General features: G+C 36.3%; 1 protein-coding gene across 4 annotated transcripts; it reads left to right on the forward strand.

Moving 5' to 3' along the window:
• On the forward strand, positions 1 to 23,881 carry LOC145205680 (uncharacterized). Of its 4 annotated transcripts, XM_080078416.1 has the most exons (23): positions 1 to 172; positions 1,083 to 1,207; positions 1,387 to 1,468; positions 6,344 to 6,426; positions 9,598 to 9,692; positions 11,686 to 11,860; positions 11,946 to 12,044; positions 12,296 to 12,438; positions 12,780 to 12,950; positions 13,529 to 13,775; positions 13,843 to 13,984; positions 14,054 to 14,201; positions 14,356 to 14,592; positions 14,834 to 15,035; positions 15,096 to 15,268; positions 15,324 to 15,513; positions 15,992 to 16,199; positions 16,294 to 16,995; positions 17,217 to 17,356; positions 17,424 to 17,651; positions 17,992 to 18,108; positions 18,178 to 18,260; positions 22,731 to 23,881. In XM_080078416.1, the coding sequence occupies exons 1-23, from the start codon at positions 142 to 144 to the stop codon at positions 23,080 to 23,082; spliced, it is 4,173 nt and encodes a 1,390-aa protein (XP_079934542.1). In that variant the 5' UTR covers positions 1 to 141; the 3' UTR covers positions 23,083 to 23,881. The 4 variants fall into 4 exon arrangements, with proteins under 4 accessions (XP_079934542.1, XP_079934541.1, XP_079934540.1 ...); XM_080078415.1 differs by lacking the exons at positions 1 to 172; positions 1,083 to 1,207; positions 1,387 to 1,468 and adding an exon at positions 5,207 to 6,113; XM_080078417.1 differs by lacking the exons at positions 1 to 172; positions 1,083 to 1,207; positions 1,387 to 1,468; positions 6,344 to 6,426 and adding exons at positions 7,268 to 7,486; positions 7,565 to 7,728.
• The last annotated feature ends 532 nt before the right edge of the window (positions 23,882 to 24,413 follow it).

Here is a 24,413-nt window from a genome sequence, read left to right on the forward strand (position 1 = left end):
TAAGATCACATACATTTTTATTAAACAATGCATATTAGTTGTTTCACTTCATTTGTGAAGCAAATGTGCCACAATGCAGTAAACCAGTGACAAAAGGTAATTAATTGCAAAGTGTTGCCACATTCCTAGCTTGAAGTGGACATGGAAAAGGAGGGAGTACTTCACACATACGGTAAATTATTTATTTGTTGGGCAAATCTTAAATATAAGTAAAGCTCTATAAAACACAACCATATTTACAGCTACAGTTGTTTACATGTGCCAATATATATGTATATATATGTATTATTGATAATGAATTGTTAAATTATACATGTTCAATGTCTCATTAATTTGTCATATAAGTATAGGCCTATTTACATAATTGCTACCATGCGCATGTTTATGACAATAAACTAAAATGTATACGACAGTGTAAACAAAAACCATGACTGTAATATATGATGAAAAACTGATCAGCCTAACAAAACATCCTGTCAATCAAAGTATATTACTTAACTAATAGTAATTGGCAAAGCAACACCACCAGACAAATAACTGAACATGTGTTTGTATGTGGAACGAATAACTTCAGGTGGATAACGGATATAGATTGCTTTAGGTGGATAACGGATTGTAATACATACTAAATAGGCCTACCTTGGCATTAATACACTGTATTCACACACATTTACTGTATGTATGTTGGAATTGTGCATAAAAAGATTTAAAAAGTTCAAAAAATTGAATTGTACATGAAGAAATGTGTGTGTGACAACTCAATAGCAAACAGTATTATTTTTTAGACTAACAAGATGCAATCAATTACTTTTTTCTTTTTCGGTGTAAATGTGTACCAAAAAAATCTCTCTAGTACTGCGATCGCCAATGTAGTACTTTGGTGTCACACTAATGTCAATTTAAGTAGTGAACTGAATGACCAGGAAACACATAGGAAGTTATTAAAATGAATTGCTATTTTAAAGCAGATATTCATAATGCCCTTACAAAAGATGCCCTCAGAAAAGTTAGTTTTTTTTTCTGATTTATGATGCTCAGTAATACCTTTGCAGCAGACTGAGGATTTATTAATCTTTTTTCAGATATTCAAGGCTTACCCAGTCATCAAATGTCATGTGGTCAAACAAGTTGTGGTGTGTGGATGTTAAAATACTGTGTTCTGACTGATCAAAAATTGTGGATTTATGATGTGCAAGTTACATCAACAGTAAGGTTTTGTGATGCAATTTACTTTCCTGATGCAGTTTACTTAGACTCTGAATTTGTACTTGGTGGTGGTTTTATACCAGTGTTAATTAAAACAAGTCCAACTGTGGTAATGAAACTATACTGTTGACAACAACAGTATTATTTTCCGGACTTTTTATTTTGTCTTTGGTATTCCAGTATTGTGGACCAGGAAACATAACAAAACCAGCATTTGATGAAGATTTTGATTCTCCAGTTGAAGAAGATGTTTCTCGATTACGTGAGTAAATACATGTGGAATAAATATTAAAACAATTCCTGTCCTGGTATTAAATACAAAATAGGACTGTTTTTTTAAATGTTTAGTATAAAATGCAGACTGGAGCTTATCCTTTTAATTTTGGGGCAGATTAAAATGTATTTAAAAAGTACATGGCTTTATGTTTTATTGACAAAAAAGCAAAATACCAATGAAAAACAGCATTATGCTATCTCATCATGTGCTAAAATTGAATAGGATGTGTAAAGTTGGACTATTTTTTGTAATATATGCATGATGATTTACAGAGATTTATTCTTTTTATTGCCAGTGGCAAAAGTGAAATTTTCACAGATGGTAGATAGAGTTATGTAGATGTGTCATCTTCCTCATTTGTCTTCATAGCCGCAGTATGTACTCCGCTAGCCCCCAAAATGTAAAATGTTTTTGTATGAGTACCACAAATGAAAGGTTTCTGTGGTGTTATAGTGTGATAAGGCATCCAGACATATGTTACTTGCGTTTGTGCATTGCTTGGTGGGTGTTTTTGTACATGGCAGTTAAGGGGTTGTAAACAGACTTATCGGAATTGCAGTATCGGAATTGACTGAAATTTGAATAGCTTGTACAATATATATACTATTGATAGGTGTAGATTGTTGTGTTTTGCCCCACCAGTACAGTCCAACTATTTACCCCATATTTCCTTTAAATACAAGGAAAATGTGGGGTTATTTTGACATTTTATAATAGCTTATCGTGTATGTGGAATGGTAAAATGTGCTAGACCACCCTTCTAGTTTGTGTTTAATGCCAGTTTGTTATCAATTCAAGAGTCAACATTTTCACCTGTTTTTCTCATGGTTGTTATCGTTAAACATATTGATAACTCTTAACCTTGTTAATATGATTGACAAACAAACCAACATACTGCTAAAAATTATCAAAACTGCATGTCATTTATAGTCTATATTTATTTGGTTAAATTCAACAAAATATGATTTGTCAAGAAAAGAGTCTGGTTGAACCAAATCCACCTAATTTTGAATCCTAAATAAACTGGAATTTATTTTTCTAAATTTGTATTCGGCATGTTTGAGATGTTGGTTGGTTTATTTATTTTTATTGTGGATGAGTGGACAACGCTCCAGATCATTGTGTTCACATTAGGTCCGCCTCATAGTGCCTGCAGTAGTAAACTTGTCCCTTGGACCATTTTTTCTGTTGATATTTTAAACTTTACTTTGATCAGTGATAATAGAGATTTATTCGCTTCTCCTAAACTTGCTTAATCCAGGAACAGTAACAAGATGACCATGACTACTAAAAAACTGAACAAAACAGAGGAAGCTATGACCTTAAAGACAGTGTCGTCAATTTATGTTTGGCGTATGTGCCATGTTTTGGAGTGCGCCTCGAAAGAGCGACTTTCTTTTTCTGGGCTATCAGAAAGCATCTTTCGTGTTGTGGATGAGTGTCACATGCTTGCAGCCAATTTATTTCGTCTGGGGAAGTATAAATTAGTGTAAAAAGTCTTTCAATAATTCACTTATACTGCATCTGGATAATCTGGTAAAAAGAGTTGTCGAAATCAGCGAACAAACAATTATCCAATGCGCTTGCAATAAAACAGCAGCTCAATGTCAGATTTAAACACAACGCAGTTAGACATTGTCCACCCAATGTGGATGATTGTGAACAAAGAAATAATAATACACTGGGGTATCAATAACAAAAAAGAGGAAAAACCAGCCTATGTTTTATTTTTAACTGAGCTTTTGTATGTGACACTTTTATAAAATGTTAAAAAATATAAATTGGTTAAAACTATAACCCGTAATGAATACAAGCAAATGAGTATTTGTTGCCAAACATAAAATTTGAATAAGAAACCATCAACCGTCAGGTGGCGGTAAAACAAACAACAAACAAAGTAGAAACCATACTAATTAACCGAACTGTCTAAACTTTCGAATCGTAACAGATTAATAAACGATACTCATACTTTTCAAAAATAAATTTTCGGAGTTAATTTCACGTTGGTTTCCTAATAACATGACTCGTGGACCGGTAATATAAAAATAATAAGAAACCAATTGCCATAACTCTTGCGTTGGAAATTGCTAACAGTATTTTTTACCGATTATAGACAATAATGTTGTATTAGTTGGAGAGCTTATGCTTCGTACGTAAGGACATTTACAAAAACTGCGATGTTATTTTTCACCCCGGCACGTTTTTTGACAAATCAGTGACAGGAAGCAAGTGTATTTTAGTTGTCTTTCTGGCTTCGGCAGACATCTGACTTGTCTTAATTTGTTGTCAACTTTGTTTAGTCGTTGACTAGGTTTCTTTTTAGTCTACATTGGAAGTCATGAATGGATTATTGTGTTAGAGGTAGGTAACCAAGTTTGTTTTTTATGCCGATGGCATTCAGTTTGGCAATACATTTTACGTCAAACCGGACGTGATAAATATATTGCACACACTTGGAACGTTTTGTTGTGTGTTAGTCTTGTTGAATTTGTCTTTGAGTAGATTTGGAAAACAGAAAGATCGTTGTTGGCAGGAAGTTTGTTACCTGTATGTTTCCTTTAGCTGCACTAACTTAATACTGGCGCGACGTACCAAGTTACTATTCTTAGCTTGCACGGAGTGGTAACGTATTCATCAACCCATGTTGGCAGTGTTCGTTGGTAACAAGACTTCCTTGACTACAACAGTCGTCACACCAGGAAATGATGAATTGTTGCAAGTGAATGATGCGCTTTGTTTGTAAACGTGTTTGTTTTTTTGATGTCATTAGGTGCACATTTCCGCAAAAACGTAGAATACTAATGCAGTATAGTCTCAAATTGTATCTTCGTTTGCACTGATCACTGCAGTTTGATATCCTTACGAGACTTATTCGATCAGGTGGATATTTTATTTCCAAAAAATACTTTCAGGAAAATACTTTGTTGTGATATTGTCAGGTTTCTATAAACTCATGAGAGATGAAAAGCTGACGCCGGTTTGTTGTTCTATATTTTGCATGGAGTGACTCGTAGGCGTCTATGGTGTTGTGACGTCTTTCCCATCACGTAGTTAGTTGTTCAACAGTGTGGGCCGAAGCTAATCGGCAATATATTATTTGTCTGCAATCGGGTTAGTTGAGGTCCGTTAGAACAAAGTTTTTATGTGGTGTTTGGCAAGTGGCTTTGCAAAAGAGAGGAGTTTGCGCCACTTTGGCCTGTTTCGTATACCTGTCATTGGAAATGTATCAAAAACAACTACACAACTCACCGGAAAATCGGCGACGCCGAGACACAATCGGATCCAGGGCAATGAGACGTTTTCAGCGCATTGTTTCAGTAGCTGACTTTCGCGATCTGGAATACTATGCTGAAACACGTAACACAGATTCTGGTAGGTTTGTTTTCGAAACAAAATAATATTACAAGTTCTAAAGAATATAACATTTTATAGCAGGAGCAAATACAGAAACAAATTGTTGTCATCAAAACGGTGATAAAATCGGATCCTGTTTGGTGATACTTATTAGCACAATGATAACTGTTTGGCTATGCGAAATCTTTTCGACTGTCAGTGAATAAATTACATGCCTGAAAGCAACCACCTTGCTTTAAACACAACTTGCCCGCGAGCAACAGACAGTATGATTCGCTGTTTGCTGAAGTGAAATTCTCTTTCTAGGTGACTGAGGTACAGTTTTGCGAGTAGTATAGCTGACTGATTTGCTGTAAGAGCTCGAGTTAAGTACACTTTATTCACGGGGAGCGTTACTCATTAATGAAAAATTCTTTGTTTTATTTGCACACCACGATAAACCTTCGTTGTGCGTGTTGTTACGTACTTGGTGAGGAAGACTATTGCTCAAAAGCACCTGGTATGATTTCCAGCATTTACCTTCTAGCGTATCAGCTGAAGCTTATGGCGGGTTACTGGGCTGTGACAACGACTCACATGAGTGGCTTTAAGAGGCTTGGTAAAGGTTGTTTGAGTCGTGAGATATGCTGGTTTGTGTAAAGTAGGCGAAGGTTTTAAAGGTTTGACATAGATCTATTGTTTTTAGTAAGTGTAAGAAATGTTGGTTGGAATAAACTCAGTATCACGCACATTATGCTCGCCATTTTTAGTACAGTCAGCGTGTGATAATTAGGAGCACGATCGACAAATAAAGGTTTCCAGTGCTTGCCAGGGAACGATTTAACGTGCAGACATCGTCGACATATCTGCCAGGAAATTGATTTTACTAGCGTGACGGTCTCACTGAATCACGCACAATTAACAAAGCTGAATTCTTTCTTGTAAACTGAGCACAACTTGCATGTACCTAAGGCCAGTAGTTTTTGCCACTTTGTACACCGAAATGCTACTTATATTAGGTGTTGCTTCCCAATACAAACTGAAATCATGAGTCAGGAAGCTTCCAGGTCAGTTTGTGACCTGCCCTCGAAAAATGAAATAGTTGGTTACAAAGCGCCCAACAAACCAACTGCGAGAAACACTTTACGCACGACTAAGACCAGCAAACGATTTTCGTTTGTTTCAACTCGCATTGGAATTCGTCGGTCGGGCAGTCGACGAAGACATCGCAGCTCAAGCCGCCGTCGAAGTAGTTTGAGCAAACGTACTTCAGGCATATACAGTGTTGAAGTTCATGGTAACTTTCTTAAAAGATAAAAACAAACATTTCTGATGTAAGGCCCAAAAGTTTGTTCACTTGGACAGTTTAGTTTTCACATTGTGGCCCCTGGTAACAAGCTTTATTGATGCAAAATGTAGGTGATTTCCTTGTTGAATTTGTGTTTTGGGTTACGTACATAAACATATGTTTTACCTTTTTTGCGAGGTTACGACTTTGCCTAAATTTGAGTTTTGTTTTGTGTTTAGAACCTGCGTTTGACCAACGGCGAAAGCGGCAGACATCCGACGGGATCAACAACGTATTAAGTCCAACGAAGGATGGAGCTTCGGTAGGTAGTAGAATTTTTTTTTGTAAACAGCGCTGTAGCTTTGGGCAAATAGCCCGAGTTCAGTCGTGGTACAAGGTATGTTTTGTGTGTTTGGTTTAAAGCTGAATTAAATCTTCAAAAATTAATCAACCTTTGTTTAATGTTGCGGTTTGCTGCTTGTTTTCAACTGCAGCATTGAGAACACGTGACCTTGCGGTGTACAGCCGGTCACGATCTTTAAAACATCTTGTAAACAAGATTTCGTTTGTCTGCCTCTATTTAGTATTGCGTTTCCATGCTACTTGACATACACATTAGCAAGCTCATGAATCACACGTGCATACACTATATCTTAATTTTATTCATTCAAGTTGGTCGCTTCCGGACTTTCATTTTTCTGCTTGGTAAGCGCCTGTGTCTAGAGTTGAATAGTCACGTGGCCGAACCACTTCCTACATCCGTCAATTGTACAGTGAAACGTTTAAGCGTGCTATGAAGCGCTGTCGGTCGTCTCCAGCTACGTTGGTCCATTAAATATTTTTAGCAAGCCAGTGCAGTGATGATGACAGTCAGTTGCACACTCTAAGCCAGCATATCTCGGTTTTAAGCACAACAGAGAGTTTTTATGTAGGTTAAGATTTCAGTGAATTTTCACATGGTGTTATACCTGTGGATTTCTGGAGTAGATTGTGATTGGATGCATTTATAACAATATTTTTGTTAATTGTTTTGTACAGAAGTTAAGTATGCCAAGTCACAAGTAGATAGGGATAAGTGTTTTTTCTTAATAAAGCTTTAGAATTGTTTCCTGGTATTACTTGTAAAATAAATATGGGACATTTTTTTTAATTGCTACAAACAGATCAAAACTATGATGTATAAAAGCACAAACATTAGCAATGAGTAGTTAGGTTATGTCCCATCATTTTAATTATGTTTCCTAATCGACGGTCAATGCCACCTCGTTCTTTCAGTCCTGATTTCCTTTATGCAGAAGGGAGAAGAAAAAGTTTTGAGGCAGAAGATGGTCCATCTGTGCTTCGAAGCATGTCAGCTCCACAAGATCAGTTTTTACCTTACGGTATGAGTAAACAGATACCACAACGAGCCATTTACAACAGCACAGGTGGACTGCCATTGATCACTGAACCATTGACAGGCATGAGATTTGATTCTGAAGCAAGTCTGATCCAAAGTGATGTGCAAGGAATGTTTATCAGACCTGCATCCAATTCTTTGCCAAGATGCATTTCTGATTCTAGTGTAAGATCTATGCCAATTCCTCGTAGTAGTTCTGAAGTTAAACGAAATCATTCCTTAAAGGTAAAATTACAAATGCAGTTTTTACACTTCATGTTAAATTTAATATTTCAAATCAGTATATCACCTCATGCTTTTAACTTTTTTCAACAATTCGGCCATGTATGTTGTAACAATAATAAACCTTTTTTTAAAAATAATGTATGTCATGTTAGGCAAGATTTGCTTTCTTTAGCTAACTGCAAACTTAAACCATATAGATAAATGTATTTTCCAAACTTTAGTTAAACGACATCTTTTGCTTGTTATTTAAATAGATTCATTATTTTAAAGGGAAGCACATAAAACCATAATGTGCTTTTTTTGATAACATACAGTTAGAATTGGTGAAAACAAACAGTTATTTCCACAATGACTGTGTTGCTGTATCGAGATAAACAACCTATTACACATACTATCAAATTAACCAGCACAATGACACAAATAGATAACTTGATCAAAAAACAAAGAGGGATAGCATTCTTATGCATTTCTTATGGTTGGTTAGAAACAAATATTTTTTTACGTATTTATTCAGACAAGAAAAAATTGACAATACTGATATGCAGTGTAAACCATATCTTTAGTGTTTATTTAATTTTAGGTAAAGTTTTGGTTTCCAATCCTAACAGTGTTGTAAATAAACATACATTCATCTGGTTATTGTATAAAACGATTTTTATGGGTCCCCTTCCCTGAAGGGGACACATATTGATTTTACTCGATTTGTTTTGTTTTTTTCTTTTTTTTTCTTCTGCCCAAAGTTTGTCCACCTCGTTTTGCCTTGAAATGTTTGATGGATTTGGATGAAATTTTCACAGATGGTAGTTATAGTTATGCAGATGTGCCATTTGTTTTGTTTGACTCGATAGCCCCAATATTTACCCCACTAGCCCCCTAAAATGGGTGATTTTTTAAACAATGACCGATTTGGATGAAATTTGGACAGTTTGTTCATTGTGCCATTTTAGGGCATCGTTTGTTGTGTTTTACCCTGTAGCCCCAATATTTACTCCACTAGACCCCTAAACTGGGTGATTTTTTTAAACAATGTCCGATTTGGATGAAATTTGGACAGTTTGTTCATTGTGCCATGTTAGGGCATCAATTGTTGTGTTTTACCCTTTAGCCCCAATATTTACCCCACTAGACCCCTAAAATGGGTGATTTTTTTAAACAATGTCCGATTCGGATGAAATTTGGACAGTTTGTTCATTGTGCCATATTAGGGCGTCGATTATTGTGTTTCACCATGTAGCCCAATATTTACTGCTTAAGCCACCTATTTTTCAAAAAACGTCCAATTTGGCTGAATTTTTGATAGTTTTGTGAATTTGGCATTTGTAGCTGTCGAATATTGTGTTTCACCCTGCAGCCCTAATATTTACCCTACCAACCCCCCAAAATGGGCGAATTAATCAACAATACATTTTGACAGTTTGTATAATATGCCATTTTGAGATGTCAGTGTTTTATGCTATTTATGCACACAATCTTATGACAATGTCTCAATTGCATGAGATTTGGACAGTTTGTACTTTACATAACTTCTTTTTTTAAGTAACACTACCAATCACTGTGTTTGACTTTATAGCAACGTTTCTTATGGTTGTCTGTTTACAACTTTGCGGTTTTGGGGACCCATGAGATTCTGCCTGCAGAAACAAATCAAGATTATAAAAAATGTTGGCTAATATGGGACCCAATATAAATAAATATAGAGAATATATTACAGTTTGCAGAATAGGTTGTAGTGTATATGCTGTAGTAAAATGTGCTAAGCCACCCTTCTAGTTTTTAGTGATGATGACATGAATGTCCCAAAACATGTTGAAAAGCTTTACCTTTTTTAAAATGGACAATAGTTGTTTATCAATGTTTTTGCCGTTTCAGAACTTCCTACAGCGCAAGATACAACCTTCAGTCAGAAGAAGCAAAAGCACTAAACTTACAAGTGGAAAAGAAAACTATCCTGTTGTAGATGTTATGTAAGTTATTAATTTTGAATTCCATGTTTGGTAGTTATGTCACTAACATATTAAAAAAATCTGTGCTTGGTCAGTGCCTCCAACCAGTGCCAAAGCATTGAGTTGCTTGTGATTCACCACATGCACAAAAAAAGCCTGAGACTGGTAGTTTAGTTTGTGTTTATGTTAAATGTTTAGTCATCAACCCTTGCTCTATATAACTTCCTGGCTTGTGTTGGTTTCATGCTGAATTGTTTTGCTGCGTATCAGGAAATATGTAATGGATGAGCGTTGCCATTGGTCAAACAGGTAGTGCTATTAAACTGACATTATTGATCTGTCTTTAAAGTTTATGTAAGACTGCTGGAATTAAATATGTGGCCTGTACAAGGATATTTTGAGAGAAATATGATGTGCTGCATAGCTTTACCCTGCTATCAGTAAGTAAAAATACAGTAGCACGAACTGAATTGTAATAGAAAACCATGACATGTCCATTATGTTAAATGTAGTATTGCATTTGTGCTACATTTAGTGGAGAGAGGTGTTTTGGGTGCTACAGTCAATAATTTCCTGATGTGTGTTGAAATTTATTTATTCATTTTTCTTACCATTGTTGTATTGCCTGATTGTGCTTAAGTCCAGTCATAAACATTGTTGTTCCAGCTTAATTAATTATCCCTTGTTAACTTCCTTAATCAATTCTACTCTTGTAGTGGGTTACTCATTTAGTTTTTGTAAATTTTGGCTTAATCGGCCAAATGGCCTTTACAGCCCCCAAATGGAAAGCCCGAGCGAGTAATTCACTGGTTTACAGTTATGGTAATTTAGCTTGACGCATGAACGGGCGTTTTACGAAACAGTCTTTTTGATGATTAGACATTAGTGTTCGGCGACTGCACATAAATAAGCTGTAGAAGAGCAATTTGTTGTATATACCCTTGCTGCAAAATATCTTTAGATTGGGAGTATTTTTTATGTTCTTTTTTACTACTTTGTAAATATGTGACAAATGTAAACAGGATATGGGCAAAACCTTTGAAGTTTAGGTTGATCTACAAATTTGCCCTCCTAAAAAGAATGTAAAAATAAAGAACTCAAAAACCTTTTTACCGTAAATTGCATTAACATTTGTGTGAGGACCCATTCGCTTTTGCTGGCAAAAACAAACATTTGTTTAGAACAAATGCTGTGTATAGTAGATCGATAAACAGGTTACACAATATATAAAGTGGAAATATACAGAAAAGATACCTTTCTAGTTTGAATCAAAATTATACGATAATAGTTTTTTTCAACAGTCTCCTTTTGATCTCTTCCCCTTTCCTGAATTGGTTACAATTCATTTTTTTCTTCTGTCTTACTTCTGCATGTTCAATTTGTTTAGTTCTCTTATTGTCAAATTAATATTCTTGCTAAATTACATGACACATGAGTTTCATACAATGTTGGTTGGTATTGTAAAGCATTTTGTAACTGTCCATTTGCTTTGCCTTTTTTGCTTCTTCTGCCCCCCAAAATTTTGTGTTTACAGGCCTTCTAGGATCAGAACATGAAAATGCTTAAGTTTTTGAGCAGTTGGGGGTAGGCTCTCAGTGATACCCTTACATCACCTAATAATAGACCTGCAATTACCCATTTTTTCTAGGAGAGACCTTAACTGTTTTGAAACATGATTTAGGCCCAAAAAATATCTTGGTTAAAGATTCAGATTAAATTTTAGAGGATTTGGGATATTTGTTTTTCATGTTATTGTTCACTTCGTTATTTTTTAAAGTTTGTGTTGATGCTTTTTATCACTTTGTCCAATCTAAAAATAACTGCAACATGTTAATGCTGATACCAATTTGCATTTATACATGTGAAGGGACCTTTTTGTTTTTACTTGCTGTAACAATCATGTTATTAATACTGATTAAAGATGGGATCCTAGTTAAGTTGAGTTAACACTTTGTCGATTAGATTTTTGGTTAGTTACAAAATGATAGAATGTATTGTTATTTATAATTGGCAGGTCACTCATGGCACAGGGTGGGCCATCAAGGTCAGTTGATGTTGAATTGCCATTTTTTATGCCAAGTATCGAGTCACCTGATGTCATTGACCTTACTGAAGAATCAAGTGATTTCGAAAATGCTGCTGTTAGAGCTCTACATCATAGTATTCTTGGCAGAAACTACTGCTTTGAAGTAAGTTGTATTGCTTGTATTTTTTCAAGGAATGTTGTTTATTGGACAGCTATTTGTATTTACATGAAAAATTTAACAATTTTAGATAGTAACAAGCAAAGGAACAAGATGTTTTGGATGTAATTCCTCTGGGGAGAGAGAGGCTTGGATTGAGAAGATTAGAAGGGCTATCAATCCAAACTTGGTAGGTAAAGGCAGTTTAGCATAGTTTGCCAGCAGCTTGGTACAAGTTGTTGTAACAACAGGATAGTTTAATCTCAATTGTACAACTTTACAAACACAACCACTTTGCCTAGTTACCTCAATAGATGCTTTCATTTATGTTTTTATCTGCATATTTTATTTCTAGTAATAATAAAAAGGTTGCATTTGTTAGCTCTTCACTTAAGATAAATCCAGTTCAAGCTGTTTAAAGGACGTAACAATTTGTTACAGGACAACTGTCACCGTATGGAACACCAGCTGACCCTATTTGTGCAAGAGGCAAAAGGACTTCCAGCCAAAAAAAAATATTTTTGTGAAATATGTTTAGATAGAAAGCTTTGTGCAAGAACCACATCTAAGTGGAAAAATGACAGGTTTTTGACTGATTTAGTTTTTTACCACAGTTACAACTGTTTTGAAAATAAAAACAAAATTTAGGAAAATAAACCAAAATTGAAAGAAAGAATTTCATTAAAAATATTTTTACATCTTATTGATATTTTACATCTTGTATAAGCTATTGCTGCCAGGCATAATATCAAGTTTAAAAAATTGCCAGAAGAACTCTATAAACTTGATTTTACATCTTGTTTGTACATTTTCCAAGTATCTTTCCTTATTGTAAATTACGTTTGCATTTTTGTATTGATACCTAAATCTACTGCTACACAAAGTTGTGTCTCAATATTATGAAGAACTCATTCTTTGCTTACAGCACTGTGTTTTGGGGGGAACAATTCCAATTTTCTTCAATTCCCAAAATGGATGATATCACTGTACATCTATACAAGGATTCAGACAAGAAAAAAAAGAAGGACAAGGACTACATTGGTCTTGTAAACCTTTCTGTGCGATCTCTTGTAAATCAACAGTTATTAGAAAAATGGTAAATTTGATTGTTGTATTTTTTGCAAACAGTTTTAAAACATCTTGTTGAAAACTTTTCATGAAATAACAGATATAGTAATGTCTAATGCAGGCGCCCCCAAAATCTAACCTGCAGGGCAAACCTGGCCCTACAAACAACTGTAATATGGTCCAGTTATGTCTTCTGTAATATATTAAACCAAAAGGTAAATGAAGTCATGCCCAGACAACATAGTTTATGTACAATTTTTTCATTAAAAAGCTTTCCTGTTGTAAAATGTTGTCTTTGACATCTTTCCCAAATTAGCAACATTCAATACTTGGCTAAATTTAAATGAGCACAATTTCTTCATGTTGTGCCAGATTTGATCAAAATTACTCTGTGATAGACCTGATAACTCAACTTAAGCCTTTACCATTTTTAGCACTCTAATCTAGTTGACAAATTTGTTTAAACAGGTAAAATACTTTTTGTTTTACATGTCCATCGTTTTGGTTGATTTTTTTAATTGTCCTATTAAAAAACAACTTCTTTGGTAAACTTTTGGTTGCGTTGTGATTAATTTTTTACCACCTCATGATTTGTTACCACCGCAGGTACACTTTATCCACACCAAGTGGAAACAACAAAAACAAAGCAGGAGAATCTTTGGCTGTGAGAATCAAAGTGAGGTTTCAATCCATCCATGTTCTGCCAACAGAACAGTATAAGGACTTTGCAGAGCATATGTCTATGAACTACAAATCAATTTGCAACACCCTTAGTAATGTACTTGCAGTGTCAAAAAAAGATGAAATTGCTCGAATATTGGTAAACATTATGTATGCCACTGGATCAATCAAGGTATGTGGACAAACATAAGTATCTGTGTTTTATTATATTTTTGTTCTAACTTTGCACATTTTTAAAGGATTATATGTGTGACATTGTCATGGGTGAAGTTGAAAAGGTTGAAGAAGAAAGTTTGATATTTCGTGAAAATACAATTGGTACCAAATCTGTTGAAGCTTTTCTTCGTTTGGTTGGCATGAAATACTTACATGATGCACTGGGTAGGATATTGCCAACACATTTTGTAAAAACTACCGGGTTTGGTCTATTTTGATACTGTTTGCATGTAGGCGACTTTATTCAAGCAATTTTTACCATGGAAGAAGAATGTGAAGTTGATGGGAGCAGATTACCTCCACATGCACATTTAGAAAGCAATCAAAAAAATTTGCAGATGAGTTGTGAAATTGCCCTTTGCAAAATAACATCTTCTATTGGGTGAGTTCTTTGGTCATCTATTTTTGCTCCATGATAATACCTTTAATCAACCAAAACATGCTTTTAGTAAGAATATTTAATTTTGTACAGTTTAATCTCTAACTGTGACAGGATTCTACAGTATAATGTTAACATATGCCTTTATCTTCACAAGAAACTTTCCATCTGAGTTGCGTGAAGTTTTGTCAATATGGAGAACGAGATGTGAGGATGCTGGTCGACCTCGTATTGCAAATCGACTTGTTACTGCATCACTGTTCTTGCGTCTTTTATGTCCATCCATTCTTAATCCTAGTTTATTTGGTCTTGCAAATGAAGTTCCTGACCCCAAAACATCACGAACTTTAACACTAATTGCAAAAGTCATTCAAAATCTTGCCAATAGAAGCAGGTTAGCCTTTTTTAAGAAAGTCATAGTTGAAAAACACAAGCTGATACTTCATTAAGTTTTTTTTCTCATTAAGTGTTTGTCACCAGAAGTGACTGACAGCCGTTAAAACCTTAATCATAAATTTCTAACTTATGTTTCTTTTCATATAAAGTTTATCTGGAAAGCAACTGTGTTTACTTGGCTGATATTTTTGTTTTTTTTCTGTTGTTAAAAACTTGCTATTACATTTTTGTTCTTTCAGGTTTGGAACCAAAGAGGAGTATATGCAATTTATGGACGCATTTATAAGGGACAAATGGGATGTCATGGGAGAGTTTATAAGCAATGTTTCAGACCATGCTTATCCCGCCCTGAAAAGAGGGTTTGAAGGCTACATTGACCTCGGAAAGGAATTTGCCAAGCTGCATGCATTTTTTGTGGAAGTTTTGCCTGGTCTGAACGAAGTAGGTCTTGCTGTGCATGTTTGCAGGTGAAATGGTTTTGTGATGGTATCTTTTCCGCAGAACATCATTCAAAGTTTGGGAGAGTTACCAGAAATAATAAGCAAAATTTCAAAATCGCTTGAAAGCCCGTGTACTGCACCAGCATTAAGACCATCCGGGTCTCGTCTTCGTTGTGTATCCACTGAGCCTTCGTGCGATTTAACACAAATTGACGAAGACTTTCAGCCAGCAACGTACGTTTATTTTTTTATTTTTTTTATGCTTTGCTTATTTTGGTGTTTTGTTCAGAGCTTCTGTTTCAATTCATGCTGAATGTAGCCAGTCATCTGTGGGCGCCAGCAATCGTTCGCCACCAACTGCCTCCTCGCTGCTTGACTTGCGTCATTTAGTATCAGTACATGATGACAGTGCGTGTGATGATCTGGGAGTGGCCAATGGATTTTCACCTTCTCACCATGGCAGTCATTCATCTGTAGCTGTAAGTTGTAACCGCTGACTGCTAAGTGTAAATATTTATTGCAAATGTATTACTTTGAAAGTATTCAAACACAGGACAACAAAACACAGCATTATTTACAGACTTTGTCCTTCGTGGCATTTCCCCCTAATCCATCACACTTTGTATGCGTGCAACTGAATAAACCTTTCCTCTTATATTGTGGTAAATCCCCGCCGCTTCATCCTGCTTTGGCTATCTTCCGGCTTTCACAACTTATTGATAGCAAACACTGACCAAATGACAGGCCTGATTAACCTTCTCTTTTTACCTTTTTAAGTTTTTTTAGTCAGATACTAATCCCGTGGAAACAAAAACACGCTTAAACAACTGCACGTTGAGCCAAAACTAGAATTTATTTTTATTACACTGTTTACACTCTCGAAAATTTAACAGTTCTTAACCTAAGCAAAAATAAGTTATCTTTTTTCTATTTGACATGTCTTACTTCTTCACATAGTTATCTAGCAGTTTCAACAACAGCAATAACAATACATCCAATCCACGTACTCGCCAAACTTTGTTATCAATGGAGAATCTGGAAAAAAGAAATCGAAGCCAAGACTCATCACCTCTCATGTTTTCTAATCCTGCTTATCGTGTAAAAAGCCAATCTGCTGCTTCACCTTTAACAAGCAAAAGGAAGTCATCAAGTGATTGTGCAAGAGGTAGATGAGCACGTTTTACTTTGTTCTTGACCTGTGATAAAAAAAGTTAACAAAAGCATTTCGTTGCAAGGAGAATATGCATTTTTGTCGGCAGGTCCTTTAGCATTTACCAATCCATTGCAAACTATTCCCTCCTCAAAAAGCCATCGATTGGAAACCGTTTTTACCACTGAAACAGTGACTTACTCTGCACCGTCCCATTTGCCCATAGTAAATTACCCAAGACACTCGAAAATTGATCCACAAACTAGTTTTGGGAGTGATTCGTCAAAGGAAAGTGTGTCCGATGAAGACAGCCATTCTACGTCTTTGTCATCTAGACAATCGTCCACTACGACAGGTGACGACAGCGCTGTTAGCTCTATTGATTTTACGGCGCCGCAAAATATAAATCACATCACCACATCACGTGACCAACCGGAAGAATATCCAGTTTCGGCACAAAAAGTATTTATTCCAGAATTAGAAGAAGACTCGCTGATGACCACAGCCTGCAACGTGCCCATGTCAGTCTCTAATGCAAATTTACGCACCGGTTTGCAATCCCAACCGTCGGGCCGCAAACCTGGAAATCAAACCCGAGCTATTCAACCCCAACCCAAGCCTCGTTTGAGCGTTGGGATTTTTGGCGATTCGAAAAAAGCGACTCATTCGGTCACAGTTTCAAACCCCAACGTCGATGAGCAATTTCAAAATAAATCAGTGGTTGTGTCTTCACCTGGTCCATCAAATCAATCTGCTAGTTTGCAACTTACGCAGGAGCCAGGAGCTTTTTTGGAGCTTAATGCTGGACCAGGCGAGTAACAAAGCTATTTGTGTTGTTACGCCAGGACAGACTTTGTACATAGGATCAATTTCGGAAAATTCCGTTCAATAAGGTGTACAAAGAGTGTGCTCCACTCCTAACTTTAGTCAAATTAAAAAGTAATTATTTTTATTTATTTTTTTAAAAATTGGGTTTTTGATTGTAAAAATTATTTGGGCGTTTGATTTTTAACGATATGTTTGTACCGTCAGATGAGGATTGCGAAGGTTTGGTGACAGCCCCTGTTGCCGCTGTGAAGTCTCGAACAGTTGTACGTACTTCAAACGCAACGCGAATGAAAACTTCAAAACATACATCCTCTTTACAACAGCAAATACAAACCTTTTCACAGGTTGGTAGCGCTTTTCACAGGCTCCAGGTCAGAACTTTTACACAGCTTACCAGGAGATCTGTTGCAGGAAACTCGCCGGAATTCTCAGAAAAAGGTGACTGCTGTTGTGCAGAAGTACCAACGGACCGATGATTTACCTGCGGAAAAATCAATGTTGCCCCCAGCCACCCCAGAAGATCCGATATCACCCGAAGCACGAACAGCTCAATGGATACTTAGTAATGTCCCGCATTCAAACAAAGATTCCAAGCGCTCTGATGTAGCAGACATGCATACAGTTTTGACACCCAAAGATGTGAGTTAATTTGGCTTAACACTAGCTTGTCGAACTCGTTAAAGTAATGTAGTTTTTTTTTCGGAAAACAGTACTTACTACTAATCAAATTAGCCCTCGTTGTTGGCCATGTCAAATTTGATAACGTACATATTGTTCAGTAATGTTTTAGACGCATATGACGTCTGGGTCCAACGGTGATTTATGTTGACCCAGCTTCATACTGAACTGCCAATTGTAAAACATCGTTTAAAATTCCTAGATTTTGTTTTTCACAATGAACGGAAATGTTTTAAATCGGTGAACTTACGGGGAAAAAACTCCGCACCTAACTTGACCTAATGCCACATAATTTTGACAGTACGAGGATCGGATAATACGACTGGAGACGGAAGTAGAACAGTTGCGATCTGTTATCAAGGATAAAATGGAAATGCATCGCAGTTTGGAACATAAGAATTCAGCTCTCCTCGAAAAAGTTAACTTCAGTTTTATTGAAATACGCTGGTCATTGAAATATTATTTTATGTTTTCGAATAAATTACAGGTTCAAAAGCTGCAGCAGAGTGAAGATAAAATCCGACAGGACTACGATCAGAAAGAAAAGAAATGTCGGGAACTTTCACAGAGGTATACAGTTTGTTAAGGCTTCCTTTTTTTGTAAGGGGATACATATTGTTTTCAAACGTTTTTTTTTTGTTCCCAACGCGGATGTTATCCCACGTTTTTGTTAAGAAATCGTGGTTTGAACTAATAGATATGTGTGGTTGTGCATTGCGAATTTTGATCCAGCGGTTCACTGGCAGGCCCGTATAACATTGAAATTCAAAACGACTTATACTTCCTAAAATCTCAGGAATTTCAGACTTACGTCGCATAGTATTTGAGATTTTTTTAACTTCAAGTTAAACTTACTCATTTTCACCCTTTTACCCCAGACCTTCGTAGTTGTTTTTGTTTACAGATTCTTTACGTCAGAAATGCCCCTGCCCCCTTTAAAGCGCTGAAATTTTTGGCATCAGTAGACGTGGTGCTCATTGTCTGTTATTTAGAATCTGTGCTCAATCGACGCAGTCATTACTCTTACCGTCCCCAAATGCCCAAATTGCTCTAGTGGGAGTGATCCATAAGTTTTCGATCCCCGCTTTGGGAAAATATCGCTGTCTTACGCATGAACGTGCCTGCAACCAGGCAACGCCTTGCGCATAAAAACAACTAATCCCTTCGTTACCCTGCTTCTCTGCTCTAATGTACAGTAATTTAGTGGTGGTATGTTTTCCAACTATAAACTCGTGCATTTACAGCTCCGGTATATGGTATGTTTTTTCATGAATTAAACTTGTCAACCCAGGTACTGCATTTTAACAGTCGCCTTTAAAAGCTTATTATGGGTCCCTTTCCCTGAAGGGGACACATATTGTTTTTGTCCGTATTTTTTTTTCTTTTTTCTGTCTAACGCTGGTTTGATAAACGCATTTGGTCAAGAAAGAGTGCTTCAAATTTATTCAAATTTGGACAGATGTTGGTTATTAATCTAAATTTGATCCTCCTGAAGTTTGACCCCGAATTACTCAGCGGTTCACCAACAGGCCCCCAAAATGCAAAATTTTTAAAACATGGTTTGTTATATGCGTTTGGTCAAGAAAGAGTGCTTCAAATTTGTTTAAATTTTGTCAGATGTTAGTTATTAACCAAAATTTGATCCTCCTGAAGTTTGACCCTGAATGACCCAGGGGTTCACCCACAGGCCCCCGAAACTTAAAATTTTTAACGCTGGTTTGTAACGCTCGTTTGGTAAAGAAAGAGTGCTTCAAATTTATTCAAATTTTGTCAGATGTTAGTTATTAATCCAAACTTGATCCTCCAGAAATTTGACCCCGAATTACCCAGCGGTTCACCCACAGGCCCCCGAAACGTAAATGTGTCTAACGCTCGTTTGGTCAAGAAAGACACAGAAGTCCCAAGTAGGCAGAAGTCCCAAGAGAGTAACTCACTGGTTTACGATAGCAGGAGGGCTCAGCTGGACGTCGGACAGGCGTTTTACGAGACGTCGTTTTGGTGATCAGAAATCAGCTGTTTTGCACAGCGATGCTATTTCGTTTTATTAAGTTATCACTGACATTTTCAGTTTTGGCAAAGGTTTCACACCTATGACCTGATTTAAACCTAATAAGCGTGCTTCGGTTTCGTATATGTCAAGCAAAACTTGTTAATCAAAATAAAGTTGAAAAAATAAACTTGACATTTTTGCAAGATAAAAGTTTTTTTTAAATGCTCGTTGTCAGGTCGGCCGCCGCATGACCACGGGTTACTTAAGGTCAACTAGTAGGTATTACTAACACAGTTCAGAACTTTCTTTCTTCATAACGTAGCGTTTTTTCGCAATAAATTTAGGAATCAACACTCAAGGCATGTATAAATTAGGTTAAACGGTGTTGTTGAACAGTAAGGACGGCGTGCTATTGAAAACGGTGTCAATAGGTCAAACAGTCGTTTGGCGTGTGCACCCTGAGAGGTTACTACAGGTCAATGGTTTTGCGAAACAAAGTTAAATGAAAAACAATTTGTTATGTGTACACTTGTAGCAAATTGCTTTTTAATTTAAAGTGTCTGTAACACAACTGTTACAGCTTTCTAGAAAAAAATGTGTTTAAAACCCGACTTAGGACGACAATACCTGGGTCAATGCAAGAGATTAAATTAAAGTATCTGTTTCGTTCTTTTTTAATGTTTTTGTAATTATATGACAATAATAGTGCAAAAAGAATACGAACAAAATTTTTTTATTGTTGGGTTAATGCAGGGGTGTCCAACTCGAACACACCGCCGTGCCAATTTTGGTTTCAAAATATACTCGCGTGCCAGCCTTTGGTACTTTTTCCAAACCATCTCTTAAACGTCTTAACGGCACGGGCTCAATCCGAATATTTGCCCAATATGTAGAACCCTTCTAAACGGTTAGAAAAAAAATGAGGCACTGGAGTACTTTGTGTGCGTCAAAAACTTATCTTTGTTCAAGTTACGTCGGTTTAAAATGTTTTTCCAACTAAACACAAATGCGTTTATAGTCACGTAATTAATTGCAGACATCGGTTGAAACGCAACAAATTACAATTGTTTCAAAATAAACGGGCATTTTATTGCGACATAAACACGGGACGTTCACTAACGTTTTAGTATTATGTGGCGGAATAACTTTCTGAAATAAAAATAATTGTAATTTTTTGTTAATAAATTCCATGGGCCAACATTAAACAATGCAAGGGGTTTATAGCCGCTTTTAGATGTTGTTATGTAGGTTTACATTACCGATTCCTAAGTTTATTGTCCGTTTGCAAAGCACTGCAACGGCCCAAACTTGATCCAAGATGACCTAAGTTTAGGCGTCAACAATACACAGTCAGCTATATTTGAAACGTGAATTGGTTTTACTTTTATTTCCTGCGTAACAAGTTCTTTAAAAACTAAAACGTTGTTAAAATGACTGATTCGGCAAATCGTCTTTTCGGTATGTGCATTGGTTATTAGACGCACAGCAAACACCCCAACCACACAAAGAAATGTGTCAAGTGACTATTGACAATATAATGTGACAGAAACTACAGGCTAAAACACAGAAAAGGTTTTGGTATATAGTCGCATACCGCCGAAGTATCGTACAGGTACATATACTGCACGTGTGGTATAGGTATCGGCGCTAATGCTCAAAAGTCGCACCCCTGGTATTTTTTGAAGCTCTACGCCTATGGCAGGCTTTAAATTTTGTCAAAAACGAACAATTCAATTAGTGGGTTGTGTAACTTTACCACTGGTAATCTTTACAGAAGTTAGAATAAAGGCCAAGAAGAATCTATAGAAACAAATTTAATTGCGTGACAAATCCTAATGTTTACCATCTGAAATTGTAAAAGCTCGCGTGCCATTTTCAATCGCTCTGCGTGCCACTTTTGGCACGCGTGCCACGTGTTGGACACCCCTGGGTTAATGCTTTCTAAAAATTTGTCCTTAAAAATCTAAAAGTCACCGCAACATTTGTTTACCGTAAATCCGCACAAGCACGCGTGTGGGGACCCATTCGTTTTTGTTTACAAAAACAATCATATGTGTAGATCAAATGATGTGTATAGTAAATTGGTAAATATCGTATAGAATATATAAAATGGAAGTATATCAGAAAGCCACCCTTCTAGTTAAATGGTCGTTACGTCTGTGCACCACATGACTAGGGGCTACTACAGGTCAACAAACTATACAAATGTAAGATCAAATTTAGCAAATTCATTCCGTGAATTTTATCAATGAAGAACATATTTTACTAATTTGCACGCACACGTGTTTAGGGTCCCATTTGTTTTTGCTTTTTGCCGTAACCATCATGTTGTTAAATGCCGGATAAATATGGGGACCTATTACAATTATGTAACTACTGTATATCTGATGTATGGTGGCGCCGCCAACTTTGGTTTGCAAAGTACGGTGGCGGCCACCGTTGATATTTTGGTTTAGTACGAAAAGTACGAAACATAGTAAAATCTGAAGAATAATTAGTAAAATTTTGCTTTTAAATAAATGCACTGGCGATATAGCAACAAAACGTGCCCGACAACTGCAGCCTGTAAGTGCCTTGTTTATGACGTCAAATACAGAATTGTTTGCTAATAGATGTTTGGTCATTATTATGTACAATGCGAATGTGTTGGAATACATGGTATTTCATGTCATACAAACTACAAAGCAACAATCTGACGAAAATTTTTTTAAACGTTGCTAAACCAATATTAAACAGCAACGTGTTCAAAAATAAACAATACTTCAAACATTTCGATTTTTTGTAAATTTTGACAAACTTTCCAGTGTATGGGAAGTTTGGTGGGCTTTGAATTTGAGCTCTTTGTGGACGCATTAGTGACGTCACATTATTTGACGTCATATTTTTCGTCAGCCACCTTGCATTTTTGTAAAACTCGGCGCCTATGACTGTAAGTATAATTGTGTAATAGTACATGAAAGTTGCAAATAAATAAAAAAGGCACTTTTGTCATAAAAGTCCTGTTTGTTTTAATGTCTTTCGATTATCAACTGAAAATTATTGTTTTGTAGAATACGGGACAATGAAACCAAGCAACGCAGTGAAATGGTAGATAACAGGGTCCTATTAGAGTCAAAAGACAAAGCCTTAAGTGATACCCGAGTCAGGATGGATAAATTAAGGAAGGAGAATAATCGATTGATGGAAGCTGTTGCTCACCTTCAAGTTTCGGTTTCCACCAACCGAGGTGAAACCAGGCCGCTTCATCATTTCAACCCAACACAGAACGATGCTCTGAAAGAGGAAAAAGTAAGTTTAGTGCACAATAGACCCCAATTGTCACATCGCGGAATTTACAACGGCGTCACTGCGGAGAAGGTCCAACACGGAAGCAAGGACAAACCTTCCTCATCCTCAACTTGATTATCTTAATTTGGATTCTTTAAATATGTCTGTTCACTGTGAAACGTTCGTTTGCACGTAACAGATGAAGGGAAGAGCTTCTCCTGCGTCTGTGTCCTGCTCGTTTACTGGATGTTTGTCTAGTTTGGATTGTTCCAGTTTTGAACACACACTCTTCGCCATGCATTTATTTTATTTATAAAACACAAGTGTTTTTTTATTTGAATTGAATTAAGTTTAATCCTTATTGCTTGTAAATATATGAAAGCACGCATTCACAAACGCATAGCTGAAAACTGCATTCTGTAACTACCCTCTATACACACAAAAATATTCTGCGTACCTTGTGTGAACTATTATATTTGTGTAACTCGCGAAATTATTTCAGATTATTGTACCTGGGCAATCATGACCTGGTGTGTTTCCACTTCGCTTGATAGCAGTAAACAGTTTCATTTTTATTGTTACAATTTCGTTTCTCAATGATATTTATTACTGATTATTTTCTATTTTTAAGTCCTATAACTGAATCGTCAACATCAATTTAATTCATGGTATTTCTTTCGTTGACTACTTGTTTTTTGTGCCATGTATAACATTCAACAATATTTAGGCAATTGTGTCTTTCGGTCAACATCATCTGTCTTGTTTGATATAAAATGTGACTGAGCATGACTGGGCTACAATATTTTGCGTGTCAAATTTAACAACCCTGATTACTGCGGACCAAAACCATGCAAAGGATTTTACTTGTTTTTTATGTTAAACTGCATGCTTATTATCTGACAAAAAACATTAAATCAGCAGTTGTTCTTTTAAATCTGCTGTTTTATATTCAGTCTAAACAGTGCTAAAGCAATTGCATTAACACAGGGGTCTCCAACTCAAAGTTTGTCCTGGGCCAATGTTTGAGCTGCCTTGAAGCCGCGGGCCACATGCGCCCTGATATGTCAAAACGCTTTCAAAGACCTTAATTATGCAAGCTAAACACCACTCTATTAACACTCTAGGCCGGCTCTTTCCAAACCAAAGTCTTGGGCTCTTTAACGGTTGAAGGCGCTTTTTTTCGTTGACCTTTATGAGGTTTTGTCTTTAAAATCTTTTTTGCTTGTTCAAGGCTTTTTATTTCACCACAATTAACAATGAAAGCAATTGTTTGCGCATAATTCATATTTTATAGTTTTGTCTGTGATGTCACAAACCGCTCTTAGATCATTGATATGCGTTACCAAGCAAATAATATTTAGGTGAAATGAATCCTAAAAGCTGTAGTGGTAAAACTGAAAATTACTTTTAGCAGGTTAAGATTTAGTTTTGCTAAAGCGTTTGATTGGGTTTAGCATTGGATTTTT

The sequence above is a fragment of the Phallusia mammillata genome, chromosome 8, assembly GCF_965637545.1.
Source record: "Phallusia mammillata chromosome 8, kaPhaMamm4.hap1.1, whole genome shotgun sequence".
NCBI classification, from domain to species: Eukaryota; Metazoa; Chordata; class Ascidiacea; order Phlebobranchia; family Ascidiidae; genus Phallusia; species Phallusia mammillata.